The following is a 13,729-nucleotide window of genomic DNA, read 5'->3' on the forward strand; positions in this document are numbered from 1 at the left end:
CATGCCATCAGCTGTGCCACCAGCCGTGCCAGCCTGGCTCCTGCCACGCAGAGGAAAGGGAGACACGGGCACCCACCGGCCCCTCAGCCCCCTGCCATCGTGGGGATGGCTCAGTGAGACCCCAAGGGATGGCTGGGTGCACCTGGGGAGGGTCCGGGGAAGCTCCTTCCCTTCCCTTCCCTTCCCTTCCCTTCCCTTCCCTTCCCTTCCCTTCCCTTCCCTTCCCTTCCCTTCCCTTCATGAAATCTCAGCCATGAGCACCGGGATGATGACGGAAAGTCTCCCTTTGGCCCCGGGAGGTTGTCCCGGGGCTGGCACGGGTCTGTGGGTGGTGCCCAGCCCCGCTGATTCACCCCGTGTGCCCCAGACGGGGCAGGAGCCCGCGGTGGGTTGGATTTGCCCATCCCAACCTCCCACTCTGGAGGAATTCACTTTCCCGCAGCGCCAGAGCTGCAGCTGAGCTCCCACTGAGACAGAGGAAAAAATTTCCAGAGCAGAAATCCATTTTGATTTAAGTAAAATGTACATTTTTGAATTAGGTCTATAACTTGCAAACAGAGCTGTTTAGTCTAACTGCCTGTTCTCGCAAAAAAAAAAAAAAACTTGGCTGAAGAAACTACTTCAGCCAAAAAACAAAAATAAGAGAAAGCCCCTTGGATTCTAAAACAAACAGAAAAACTTCTACAAAAAACAAAACGAGACGACCCAAGAATTCTTTCTGTACTTTCTAATAAAAAACTAGCTGCAAGTATAACACAAAATCAGTAAAATAAATATTTATAAACCTGTTGTAAAATTCCATGCACATAAATTAATTTCAAAAATTTTAAAAATCTAAAGTTCCCAAAGACAATGTCATTTAAAAAAAAAAAAATCCCCACATGCATCCAACACTGTAATAAACACACCAACTTTACAACTTTCACAAAAGTTGTAAAATCTGTTTGCTTCCACAAACCACTACCCATCCCCGCCTTTCCAGTCACCCAGGATTAGGATTTAGGAACTTTCAGGAGTTTTAAAGCAGTGTTTACCCCCTCAGTGATTTAAAAAAGGAAGGTGGCCCGCTGGAAAGGCGGAGTGGCAGGGATCAAAGCAGCCTTTGCTGGAGCCGCACAAGCAGGATGCCCGTGTCTGCTCCCATGGAAAGGCAGCAAGAACCATCCAGGAATAACCCGGGAGGGGCCAAAATCCGTCCGGATCGCTGCGAGCCGCCCGGCGGAGCAAAGATGGTCACGGAGATAAGGATTCTGCAGGCATCGGGCAGCTCCTATCGGATGGAAACCGCTCGTTTCCCCCGCGCCGCTCGGGCACGGCTGCGGCTCCCGCACGGGCAAAGGCACCGCCGAAGGTCCTGCGTGTTTTATCCTGGTTTTGTGCTTTTTGTTTGTTTAAACTTCCGAGATCTCGCCTGATAGGGATGGCCAGACTCAAAGCTCCGCCGCCGCGGTGCCCCCGGCTCCGGGAGGCTCCGGGAGGCTCCGGGCGGGTTCGGGATGGAATTTGGGCTGGTGGTGCAATGGCAGGAGGTAAATCAGGTCCTGGCACCTCTTGAGAAAGAGGCTGCGATGCTGGAGAGGGGCACCGTGCCAGGGAAACAGCTGGCAGATGCTGGAGTTTGGACGCTGAGGATTTTAGAATTTCTGTGCTGACACACTCGGACTCCCAGGAGAGCGCTGCGTTTTGACCTGAGGCCGTGGAAAAGGCTTCCAAAATTGATTGGTAGCACTGAGATTACGGCTGTGCGGTTGATTAGAAGCGTGTAATATCACTTTTCTGCCAAAAACCCGCAGGCAGAAGGGCAGGGATGGAGCTTGGAATGGCGCTGGAGGGCGAAGTGTGGGGCTGAGATTGGGGTGGCCCAAAGAGCAACCCCGAAAGTGGCAAAACGGGAAGCGGTGCTTCCTCTGCCCAGGGTCCCGTGGGCTCCGGGGGAGCGGGAAGTGCCCGGCCCCGGCCGTGGGAACTGCCCTGGTGGCGGTGTCCCAGCGCCTGCCACCGCGGCGTGCCCCGGGGACAGCGGGGACGCGCCGGCACCCGGCTCCGAGCGCACCCCGCGGTCACCGTGCCCGGCTCCGTGCCCTCCACATCCCCCGGCACGGCCCTGGGAGAAATGCTGCTCGCTTCCGAAATGTAAAAGGTTTGTTAAAACCTTATCAAAAATACAGAAGATTGAAGAGAGAAAATAGGCACCGGGAGCAGAGGATTTTCCCCATCATGTGCTCGTCCACACAATGGGGACCTTATTTTCACCTTTTAACCCTTATTTTCCCCAAAGTTTTGTCCATCGACTCCTTTGCTGCCCCTTGGTGGGGTTAAAATCGTGATTGGAGGTCAGGTGTTGCCATAGTAACGAGCCGACCCTCCCAAATATCCCAAACCCCAGGCAACCCCGTGATAACAACACAAGGGGGGTAAAACATAACTATAAACCTACAAATCTTCTCTTAACATAAATATATATATGTATACATATATAATATTTGCCTTTTAATTGTGAGAGTCAACCATCACATTGCTCATCTATCACATCCTGATGCCACGTTACACCCCAGGGTGAAATCCTCTCCTGCCCTCCTGATGCCTTTTTGGGCTAAAAGCAGAGACCAGGCAAAATTAAGGGAATAAAAAAGTGGTTCTATTCATTGAAGGGCCTTCAGGTACATTTTGGGACAATGGGCCATGGGTTTTAATTCTTTTATAAGTTTGGTCCATTTTGGGTGTAGTCCCTGGGAGGATTTCATCTGCCTGAAATGTACCTGAAGGCCTTCAATAAATAGATAAGTAAATAAATAAATAAACAAATAAACAAATAACTGCTTTTTATTCCCTTAATTTTGTCTGGCCTCTGTTTTTAGGTGGCCCAAGAAAGGCATCATTCAGCAGTGCACCCTGGAATTGCTGGAATTCCAGCATGGAATAAGCAGGGAGCCCCTTGGCTCTGCCACCAGGGCTGGAGCAGGAGGGGCGGCCGAGCTGACCCAGGTCATTCCCACAGCACCTCTCTAGAACATTCCATCCCCATCCGAGCAAGCTGTGCTCCTGCTGAGCACCTTGGGATGCTCGGGCTGAAGTGCTGATGGCCGTGGGGTGGAATTTGCCACCAAAAACCGGGAAATTGGGTGGGAAAACGCTCGGGGAAGGACGAGGAGGGAGTCAAAGCAGCCAGGATGGAGCTGGGGCCCGGTGAGCGGGAGGAAGGGAGGCTGGTCGTGGCTGTGTGCTCAGCAATAGGAAATGCTTTATTAGCTGGGAGTGGTGGAGAGAAGCCAGGCAGGAAGAGGCAGTAATAAGAAACATTTTTTTGACTTCTCCCACATCCAGACCACAGAGCAGCTGCCAAACGGCTGCGTTGGACAGCGGGGTGGCCAAGCAGGGCCCGGCAGGCAGGGCAAGGGTGACAATCCCTGCCCCAGCGGGACGGGCACGGCCGTGGGAGCCCCCTGGGTGGCAGGATGGGTGGCGGGAGGGCAGCAGATCCATGAAGATCCTCGGAGTTGGGGCTCAGGAGCAAAGCTGTCCCAGCTGAGGAGGATCCAGGAGCGGGATCGTGGCTGGGAGAGCCCCACCAGGGCTGGGCAGTGCCAGGGGATCCCGCAGGACCTGGATGCTGGAGGTGAGTGGGGAACAGCCACGTGCTCCTGGGGTCTGGGGCTGCACCAAGCTCAGGGTTTCCCTCCTGACTGACCCCCGAAATCAGGATTTGGCCCCATTTCCTTTGTGTTCTGTGGGACAGCAGTGTTGACATCAGGGTTAAAGAGGCTGGAATTTGGGGCCAGGGGCACGAATCAGGGCTCACATCAGTGTGGGGGTAGAAGGATCTGTCCCCAGGTCCTTGCTAAAGAGCTGAAATAACAAGCAACTGCAGCAGAAGGGCTGGGATCAACATGGGAAACAGGGAATTTGGGTGTATTTTTAAAAAAACGTGGGGAAAAAGGAGGGAAAGTTGACAGCTCTGCTGGCAGGGGCTGCAGTGAGCTCCAGCAGCACACAATGTGCCACCTCAGTGCTGCACAGCCCCACTCCAGCTCGCTCACAGGAGACACCCAAACGGTCACCAAAGAGGCTCCATCTCCAAAACCAAGCTGGGGAGAGCCCCACCATGGAGCCCCTTCCCCGTGCTGCCCCTGGAGCCCCCTGAGAGGCCGGGGCAGCCACGCTGCCCTGTCCCTGCCCTGCACCAGGTGACACAGGCCACGGCATCCAGGGATGCCACCAAGGTCAACCTGAGTGGTTTGGCTGCTCCCTTGAGTGGGTTTTGCTGCTTTCTTGAGTGGGTTTTGCTGCTTTTTTGAGTGGGTTTTGCTGCTCTTTTCAGTGGGTTTTGCTGCTTTCTTGTGTGGGTTTTGCTGCTCTCTTGTGTGGGTTTTGCTGCTCCCTTTAGTGGATTTTGCTGCTCTTTTCAGTGGGTTTTGCTGCTCCCTTCAGTGGATTTTGCTGCTCTCTCGAGTGGGTTTTGCTGCTCTTTTCAGTGGGTTTTGCTGCTCTCTTTGTGTGGTGCACGTTCATGGAGTGGAAGTGCCTGTCAGTGAGAGGGGCTGGGCTGGTGGGTTCTGCTGGAGAGTGAACACAGCTTTGCTCCACCTGTGACCCACCTGCAGCTGCAGACAGGGAAAGGAAAACTTCCCCCTGTGCCTGGAACCAGGCTGGAGCCTTGGGGTGTGTGGCAAAGCTCCTGGCAGCTCTGGCCTGGTGTCCATGCAGTCCTTCACCCCTGGCTGGCACTGGCACTGGCACTGGCACTGGCACGAGGGGCTGGGCTGTGTGTGACTCCCTGTGAAAAGGCAGCACAGGGGACTGAGCCCTGAGCCACATCCCGTGGCTAAACCCCCTGTCAGCAGCAGAAAGCACAGGGGAAGGTGGAGGAGCTGGGATTGAGGAGCCTGGCCAAGCTGCCCTGGTAAGAGCAGGGACCCCTGAAGCACCCTGCCCACGCCGAGGGCTGTGCCCAGCCACCCTTCCCTGCACTCCTCCTGTCTCCTGCTCCATTTTCCCTCTGCTTTTCCCTCCATGAGGGTGGTGGGGAAATTCCCCTTCCCTGGGCTTTGCTCCTGACCCTCGAGCTGCCTCTTGCTCCCAGCCAGACCCAGGTCCCATCCCAGAGGTTTCCCCTGGAGTTATTTTTCCTTCTCGTGATGCTACAAATCCCAGAGAACATAAAACAGCGGGAGGCAGGCAGGGTGAGATGCTCTGGATGGCAGGAGGGCACGTGAGCTGCAGTTCCTGATGAGAAGGGAGGAAGGAGGGGCAGGGATGGGAATGCCAGGACTGGTTTGTGCCATTTCTGAAGAACCTGGGATGTTTTTCCTGTGGGATGCCAGGAGCAGCTCTGGATTAAGGTTTGCTCTCAGTAACAACGACAATCCATGGGATGTTTTGTACACAGCAGAGTTTGGGTGAGGCCCTGCCTGCTTTGTGTTTCATGGCAAATATCCTGCAGCTGTCTAATGGTTCAGGATTTTGGGGAAGTGGCTCTAGGGAGGGAATTCACCACCTGGGAGGATCAGCTTCCCTTTTAGATGACGCATCCTGGAGCTCTCAGGACTGCAAGAAGTGTGGTGCTGGCAGTCAGGAGTCAGCAGCCCAGCTCCAGAGGCGCTGAGTTTTAAAATAAAGCTGATCCTAGCCCAGATCTGGGAGAGTTGGGATTTTAAAATAATGAAAAGCCTAGCCCAGATCTGGGAGAGTTGAGATTTTAAAATAAAGCTGATCCCAGCCCAGATCTGGGAGAGTTGGGATTTTAAAACAAAGCTGATCCCAGCCCAGATCTGGGAGAGCTGGGATTTTAAAACAAAGCTGATCCTAGCCCAGCTCTGGGAGAGCTGGGATTTTAAAACAAAGCTGATCCTAGCCCAGATCTGGGAGAGCTGGGATTTTAAAATAAATCTGATCCTAGCCCAGATCTGGGAGAGCTGGGATTTTAAAACAAAGCTGATCCCAGCCCAGATCTGGGAGAGCTGGGATTTTAAAACAAAGCAGATTCTGGCCCAGGCGAGGGTCGGAAGGATCCGCCTGGCATCCCTCCTCCACCAGCCCCAGGACCCAGGATCCGCTCTCCGTTTCCTCCTCTCGAGGCACAACCATGTGAGTTATTTCAGGAGGAGCAGCCCGGTTTCCAGCAGGGCTGGAGCTGCCGGGGTCAGCCCCGTCCGTGTGTGCGCTCCCGAGGGCCGGCCTTGCGTGACTGCGCTTCCCCATCAAGGCCAGAATCTAAACAATCTTGATTCCTGTCCCAGCGGCCCTGGGCTGGGCTCTTCAATTGCAGGAAACGGAGCCTTTGGCATGTTTATGTCGGGAACACGAAGAATGAGTTGAGGAGGGGCCGGGGCCTGCGGCCACGCAGCGAGCGGGGGGCAGCGGGGGGACGGCCGTGTTTGCCTTGGCAGAAATGTCTCTTTCACAAGGAGAAAAAAAAAAAAAAAAAAAAAGGAAGATTAAAAATAGCCAAACTTCCCCCAAAGGCTCAGCAAGGAATTTCTGGCTGTCCCAGCACCTCTGTTTGTGTCATTGATAAGCTGCACACAAAAGCAGCCCCAGGAGGGAGACCCTGCCCGTGGCCAGCCGCGTGGGCTGCTCGTGGTGTGGGGGATTTGGGCTCCATCCCACGGTCAGGTTTTCCCAAATCTGGGATCCCCAGCAGGGCTGTGCCACCATCAGGGCTGCCAAGCCCACGGGGGCTGTGTTTTTATGGAGCAGGAGCCCTGGGAACAGCGGGAAGTTATTGTACGTACGGGGTGCCCCGATGAAGGAAGGAATGATGAACTGACTCCATGTTCTCAGAAGGTTAATTTATTATTTTATAATACTATATTATATTAAAGAATACTAAACTATACTAAAGAATACAGAAAGGATACTTACAGAATGCTAAAAAGCTAATAATGAAAACTTGTGACTCTCTCCAGAGCCCCCGCACAGCTTGGCCTGATGTGAATTGTTTTGGCTCATTGGTTGGCCAAAGAGTCAAAACAATTCACATCAGAAACCCAATGAAACAATCACCTGTGGGAAAACAATCCCCAAACACATTCCACACTCCCTCCCAGGAGGGAGACCCTGCCCGTGGCCAGCGGCGGGGGCTGCTCGTGGTGTGGGGGATTTGGGCTCCATCCCACGGTCAGGTTTTCCCAAATCTGGGATCCCCAGCAGGGCTGTGCCACCATCAGGGCTGCCAAGGCCACGGGGGCTGTGTTTTTATGGAGCAGGAGCCCTGGGAACAGTGGGAAGTTGTATTTACGGGGTGCCTCAATATTGGAAAGAATGATGAACTGACTCCATGTTCTCAGAAGGTTAATTTATTATTTTATGATACTATATTATATTAAAGAATACTAAACTATACTAAAGAATACAGAAAGGATACTTACAGAATGCTGAAAAGCTAATGATGAAAACTTGTGACTCTCTCCAGAGCCCCAGCACAACTTGGCACTGATTGGCCAAAGAGCCAAAACAATTCACATCAGAAACCCAATGAAACAATCACCTGTGGGAAAACAATCCCCAAACACATTCCAAAGGAGCAAAACACAGGAGAAGCAAATCAGATAATTATTGTTTTCCTTTTTCTCTGATTCTTCTCAATTTCCCAGGAGAAAAATCCTGAAAATGTGAATATAACAGGAAGGGCCAGTGTGGGGATCACCAGGAGAAAGGAAGAAGCTGGGGCTGCATGGACGAGGCAAGGGCCTGGTTCCAGCACATTCCTGAGCCCTGTGGGGCCACGAGTGGCACCCCACACCACGGCAGGGAGGTCCCCAGAGCTGGGGAGGTCCCGGGATCTGTTCTCAGGAAGGGCCGTGCCCAGGATGTCCGGAGCCAAGCTCCGCTGGAGCAGCACATCCCACCTCACTCTGTCTGTGCCTGCCCTCTGCAAAGCCCCCCTCCCTTCCCAAAGCCCCCAGGGTTGGGGATGGGCCCTGGGGGTGCAGGGGCTGCTCTGACCCCTCTTCTGTCCCCAGGATGATGCCGTGTGGGGCCGGTGGCCGGGTGGTGCTGGCGCTGATGAGCCTGTCCCTCAGCTTCGCCGCCGGTGAGTGCCGATGCAGCGGGGTGGCAGCAGCTTAAAATAAACCCTCGGCTTTTTGGGAGCATCTCTGCTCAAAAGAAAAGCCAGGGAGGAAGCTGGGCTCCTCAGGGACTGTGCTGTGTCCCTGTGGTACGGTGAGCCATCCCCCGGAGAGGATCTCAGCTTAATTAATTGTGGTTGATGGAGCGCTTTGCTGTCACCGGAGGGGAGATGGGGAAAGGCTGGAACCACATAGTAAAAATGTGCGTTTTCCCAGGGGTGGTGGTGCTGAGGATGATGATGGTGGTGGTGGTGGGAAGCAGGAGGAGTGCTCAGCATCCCAGGGGAGCACCAGGTGACAGATCCAGGCTGGGTGCTCGTGCAGGGAGGTCCAGGGAGGAGCAGCAGAGCTCACTGGGGGATGATTCTCTGCCGAGTCCCTGTCCTGCCCACAGGGCCACCAACCCCAAACCAGCCCCAGCACCATCCCACAGCACCAGGCAGCCTTTGGGCAGGGGGACAGGAGTGCAGGATGGCCACCACAGCCATCCCCTTGCTGTCCCCTCACTGTCCCCTCACCACCGGATGTCTGGCTGCCCTCATGCTGAACTCCCTGATTCCAGGAGGGATATTTTCTGTGCGAAAGGGCAGAGCTAAATTAGGAATTTGGGAGTGTGGCTGCCATCTGAGCCACTCTGGCACAGGAAAATGCCTTCAGGGAAGTCAGGAAAAACTCCAGGAAAGACCCTGGGTTTGGCACCCAGCTCCCAAAACACCCACTGGGAGGCACTGGCTGAGTTTGGGGTTTTTGATCTCACCCCGGGCTCCTATAGGTCCCATGTGCCCTGGGATTTTGTGGGCAGGATGTGGCCCTGTGTGTTGTAAACCAGTGCATCCCAGTTAATCCCAGCTGCTGGGCTGGATGCCCAGTCCATCCCATGGAGCCTCTTGGGGGTGTGGGAACAGGGGACCCCCAGGTTCAGGGCTTGGATTTGGAGCCCAGCTGGGAGCAGGTGATTTTCTGGGAGGTGCCAGGATGGGCTCCTTGTACTGAGCACCCACATCAGCCTTCCCCTCCTTCTCTGACCATCCCAGGCTGCCCATTCTCAAAATTTGGAGCCTTTAGGAGAATGTCCCTGTCCCCAAAGCCACCAAAGCTCCCGGGTGGGCAGTGGGGGTGACCCTGTGGCACAACGTGTCCCCTCCTGGTGCCCGCAGAGGAGCTGCTGTGTGCCTGTGACGTGCCCCACTGCAGCCAGCCCAACTGCACGGGCAAGGTGTGCTTCGTCAGCAAGAGGAGGGACGAGGGCACCATCACCCAGCACCGGGGCTGCTTCTCCCAGAACATTCTGGAGCACTGCCACACGCCCGTGACGGAGCAGTACGGCATGAGGTGCTGCAACTTCCACATGTGCAACGCCAAGATGGAGATCTTCCTGCAAGGTACGGGGGACAGGGGGCAGGGGATGAGCTGCCCACGGGGCTGGAGATGTGCTTGGGTCTCAGGATCGTCCCTGTGCTCGCTCAGCACCTGCAGAGCCGCCAAGGTGTCCCTGCTTGGGGTGTGCCTGCAGAGCTGCCGTCCCTGGGGTTGATCCCTGTCACTGTCATGCTTTCTGGAAAAATCTCCTTGCCTAGGGTTTTCTCCTGGGAAGCTGAGAAGCCTCAGAAAAAAAGGAAAACAATATTATCTCATTTGCTTCTCCTGTGTTTTGCTGCTTTGGAATGTGTTTGAGCATTGTTTACCAACTGGTGCATGTTTAATTAGTTTCATGTGAATTATTTTGACTCAATGACCACAGCCAGGCTGTGTCGAGACTCTGGAAGGAGTCACGAGTTTTTCATGAGTATCTTTAAGCCTTCTGTACATACCCTTTCTGTATTCTTTAGTGTAGTTTAGTTTAGTATTCTTTAATATAATACAGCTCATAAAATAATAAATTAGCCTTCTAAGAACATGGAGTCAGATTCATCATTCATCCTTCGTCAAAGGTCTCTGAAAATACCACAGATCCAATGCAGGGACACTCTCCCTCAGGTCCAAGCCCAAACCCTTCCACCTTTCCAGGTCCACCCTCACACTTCCATCCCTCATTTTGTATTTGCAGGGATCCCCACAGCAGGGAAGAACCAGGTTGTGTCGAGACTCTGGAAGGAGTCACGAGTTTTTCATGAGTATCTTTAAGCCTTCTGTACATACCCTTTCTGTATTCTTTAGTGTAGTTCAGTTTAGTATTCTTTAATATAATACAGCTCATAAAATAATAAATTAGCCTTCTAAGAACATGGAGTCAGATTCATCATTCATCCTTCGTCAAAGGTCTCTGAAAATACCACAGATCCAATGCAGGGACACTCTCCCTCAGGTCCAAGCCCAAACCCTTCCACCTTTCCAGGTCCACCCTCACACTTCCATCCCTCATTTTGTATTTGCAGGGATCCCCACAGCAGGGAAGAATGACTCCATGTTCTCAGAAGGTTAATTTATTATTTTATAATACTATATTATATTAAAGAATACTATACTATACTATACTAAAGAATACAGAAAGGATACTTACAGAATGCTAAAAAGATAATAATGAAAACTTGTGACTCTTTCCAGAGTCTTGACACAGCTTGGCGCTGATTGGCAAAAGAGTCAAAAAAATTCACACCAGAATCCAATCAAACAACCATTGGATTAATGATTGGATCCACATAAAACAATCATGTGGGTAAACAATCTCCACACACATTCCACATGAGCAAAACACAGCAGAAGTAAACAAGATAATTATTGTTTTCCTTTTCTCTGGAGCTTCTCAGCTTCCTAGGAGAAAAATCCTGGGCAAAGGGATTTTTTTCAGAGAATGTGAATGCCACACCCTTGTTTCCCCCACCCAGGAGAAGATGCCCTGGTGAAGACACCTTCCCTTCCCAACCTCCTCCTGATGATCTTCGTCCCGCTGCTCTCCCTCCTCGTCCTCGCGGCGCTCACGGCGCTCTTCTGCTGGAAGGTGGCCCAGCACCGCCACAAGCACAGCGACTTTGGTGACACTGACCTCATGCTGAAGGCTTCCATGATGGGAGACAGCACCTTAGAGGTGGGTGAGCTCCGTGAGGGACCCTAAATGTCCCCAAGGTGAGTGTGTGTGGGGGTGGCCACCGCGCTGACGCCGTGGCCACCCTGTTTGCACAGGACCTGCTGAACGACGACTGCACCACGGGCAGTGGCTCTGGGCTGCCTTTCCTCGTGCAGAGGACGGTGGCTCGGCAGATCACCCTCATGGAGTGTGTGGGTAAGGAGAGGAGGCTGCCCCAGCCACCCCCAGCTGGTGCTGCAGGTTTGGCAGCACAGCTTCAAAACCAGGAGGGGCTCGGACCCAGCTGTGTCAGCCAAAACCCAGCAGCAACCTTGTCTTGGTTTGGAAAGTCAGATGTGTCTGCTAAGGAAGGCAGGAGCCTCCCCTGAAATGGAAAATTAACCCACTCTCTCTGAATTGTTATAATTTTGAAATTAAGGGGCTCTCAGGCAAAGATAAGGGAGCAGGAATAACAGTTCTTTATTAGGGAAGAAAATAAAAATAAAATAAACAATGCAGTAATACAAACCAACCCTGCCAGAGTCAGAAATGCCCTGTCCCCTGTGGTCAGGGGGGTGGCACAGGCCCATCCCATGGGGGCTCAGCCCTCCTGCAGTGCCAGCTGTGCTTCTGCTGGAGCAGGGATCCTGCACAAGGGGGGAGTTTTCCTCTGGAGCTCCAGGGCTGCTGGAGATGGGCCTGGTGTTCCTCTGGGAATGCAGGGCAGGAGAAAGCTGCTCCTCTGGGAATGCAGTGGGAAAAGGCTGCTGGGCTGTTCCAGGGTCAGATTGTATCCAGGTAGGAATGTTTGAAATCTCAGATTGTGTCCAGGTAGGAATGTTTGAAATCTCAGATTGTATCCAGGCAGGAATGTTTGAAATCTCAAATTCTATCCAGGCAGGAATGTTTGAAATCTCAGATTGTATCCAGGTAGGAATGTTTGAAATCTCAGAGTCTGTCCAGGTAGGAATGCTTGGTGGAGCATCTCCCTTGGTGGAGCATCTCCCAATGGATGATGGAATTTTATCAGCCATGCAGGGACACTCACTGGCCATGAACAGAAGATAATTAATAATTAATGGCCCATTTACAGCAGAGATCTCCTGGAGGGAGGATTGGTTGTGGAACAGATAAAGAAAACTGCCCAATGAACAGCAGATAATGCCCCACCTCTGAGAGATGGCAAATAGAATTCACACAGGACCTCTCAATTTAGGACAAACCCCAGGTTCTTCCCCTGTCCTGCTCCTGGGGAGGGAGGGAGCAGCTGGGCGGGTGAGGGGATGTTGGCCAAGGAGCCCCGTGCTGCTCCAGGGCTCTCCCAGACAGGATCCAGGTGCCCACGCTGGCTCCTGGGGGCACCGTGTGACGCGGTGGCACGGCTGCGGCAGGTAAAGGGCGCTACGGCGAGGTGTGGCGCGGCGTGTGGCACGGGGAGAGCGTGGCCGTCAAGATCTTCTCCTCCCGGGACGAGCAGTCGTGGTTCCGTGAGACAGAGATCTACAACACCGTCCTCCTCCGGCACGACAACATCCTGGGTGAGCGGGGGGCAGCAGGCATGGGCAGAGCGGGCAGCTGAGGGGTGGGCCCCTGATCCCAGGTGTTTCCAAGGGTCCCTGATTCCAGGAGTATCCCAGGGTCCCGGGTGTTTCTCAGGGTCTGTGTCCCCAGTGAGACAGAGATCTACAACACCGTCCTCCTCCGGCACGACAACATCCTGGGTGAGCGGGGGGCAGCAGGCATGGGCCGAGGGGGCAGCTGAGGGGTGGGTCCCTGATCCCAGGTGTTTCCAAGGGTCCCTGATTCCAGATGTTTCCCATGATCCTTCATCCCAGGTGTTTCCCAGGGTCTGTGATCCCAGGAGTATCCCAGGGTCCCGGGTGTTTCTCAGGGTCTGTGTCCCCACGTATTTCCCGGGGTCCCTGTCCCCAGGTGTTTCTCCCTGTCCCTAATCCCAGGTGTTTCCCAGGTATTTCCCAGGTGTTTTCCAGGTCTTTCCCAGGGTCCCTGATCCCAGGGTCCCAGATGTTTCCCAGGGTCTGTGTCCCCAGGTGTTTCTCAGGTTTCCTCATCCCAGGTGTTTTCCCAGGTGTTTCCCATAATCCCAGGTGTTTCCCAGGTATTTCCCAGGTGTTTTCCAGGTCTTTCCCAGGGTCCCTGATCCCAGGGTCCCAGGTGTTTCCCAGATGTTTCCCAGGTGTTTCTCATGATCCCAGGTGTTTCCCAGCTGTTTCACAGCTGTTTCCCAGGGTCCCAGGTGTTTCCCAGATGTTTCTCCCTGCCCCTGATCCCAGCTGTTTCCCAGCTGTTTTCCAGATGTTTCTCCCTGACCCCAGCTGTTTCTCCCTGGCCAGGTTTCATCGCCTCTGACATGACCTCCAGGAACTCCAGCACGCAGCTCTGGCTCATCACCCACTACCACGAGAACGGCTCCCTCTATGACTACCTGCAGAGGACAGCCCTGGATGTGGACACCTGCCTGGGCCTGGCCTCCTCCATCATCTGCGGCCTCGTCCACCTCCACGTGGAGATTTTTGGCACGCAAGGCAAACCTGCCATCGCCCACCGTGACCTGAAGAGCAGGAACATCCTGGTGAAAAGCAACCGGCAGTGCTGCATCGCAGACCTGGGTGAGATGGGGGGGGGGGGGGGGGGG

The 13,729-nt window shown here is 53.8% G+C and overlaps 1 protein-coding gene across 1 annotated transcript in view; it reads left to right on the forward strand.

Moving 5' to 3' along the window:
- Window positions 1–3,321: 3,321 nt before the first annotated feature.
- ACVRL1 (activin A receptor like type 1) overlaps window positions 3,322–13,729 on the forward strand; it is a 14,910-nt gene continuing 4,502 nt past the window's right edge. Inside the window, exons 1-7 of the mRNA XM_041472632.1 lie at window positions 3,322–3,616; window positions 7,962–8,032; window positions 9,227–9,451; window positions 10,895–11,094; window positions 11,190–11,289; window positions 12,465–12,611; window positions 13,428–13,703. Coding sequence (XP_041328566.1) covers window positions 7,963–8,032; window positions 9,227–9,451; window positions 10,895–11,094; window positions 11,190–11,289; window positions 12,465–12,611; window positions 13,428–13,703 — 1,018 coding nt within the window. The 5' untranslated portion in view covers window positions 3,322–3,616; window position 7,962. The remainder of the gene's footprint in view (window positions 3,617–7,961; window positions 8,033–9,226; window positions 9,452–10,894; window positions 11,095–11,189; window positions 11,290–12,464; window positions 12,612–13,427; window positions 13,704–13,729) is intronic.

Source organism: Pyrgilauda ruficollis, unplaced genomic scaffold (genome assembly GCF_017590135.1).
Source record: "Pyrgilauda ruficollis isolate IOZ18807 unplaced genomic scaffold, ASM1759013v1 scaffold295, whole genome shotgun sequence".
Classification (NCBI taxonomy): domain Eukaryota; kingdom Metazoa; phylum Chordata; class Aves; order Passeriformes; family Passeridae; genus Pyrgilauda; species Pyrgilauda ruficollis.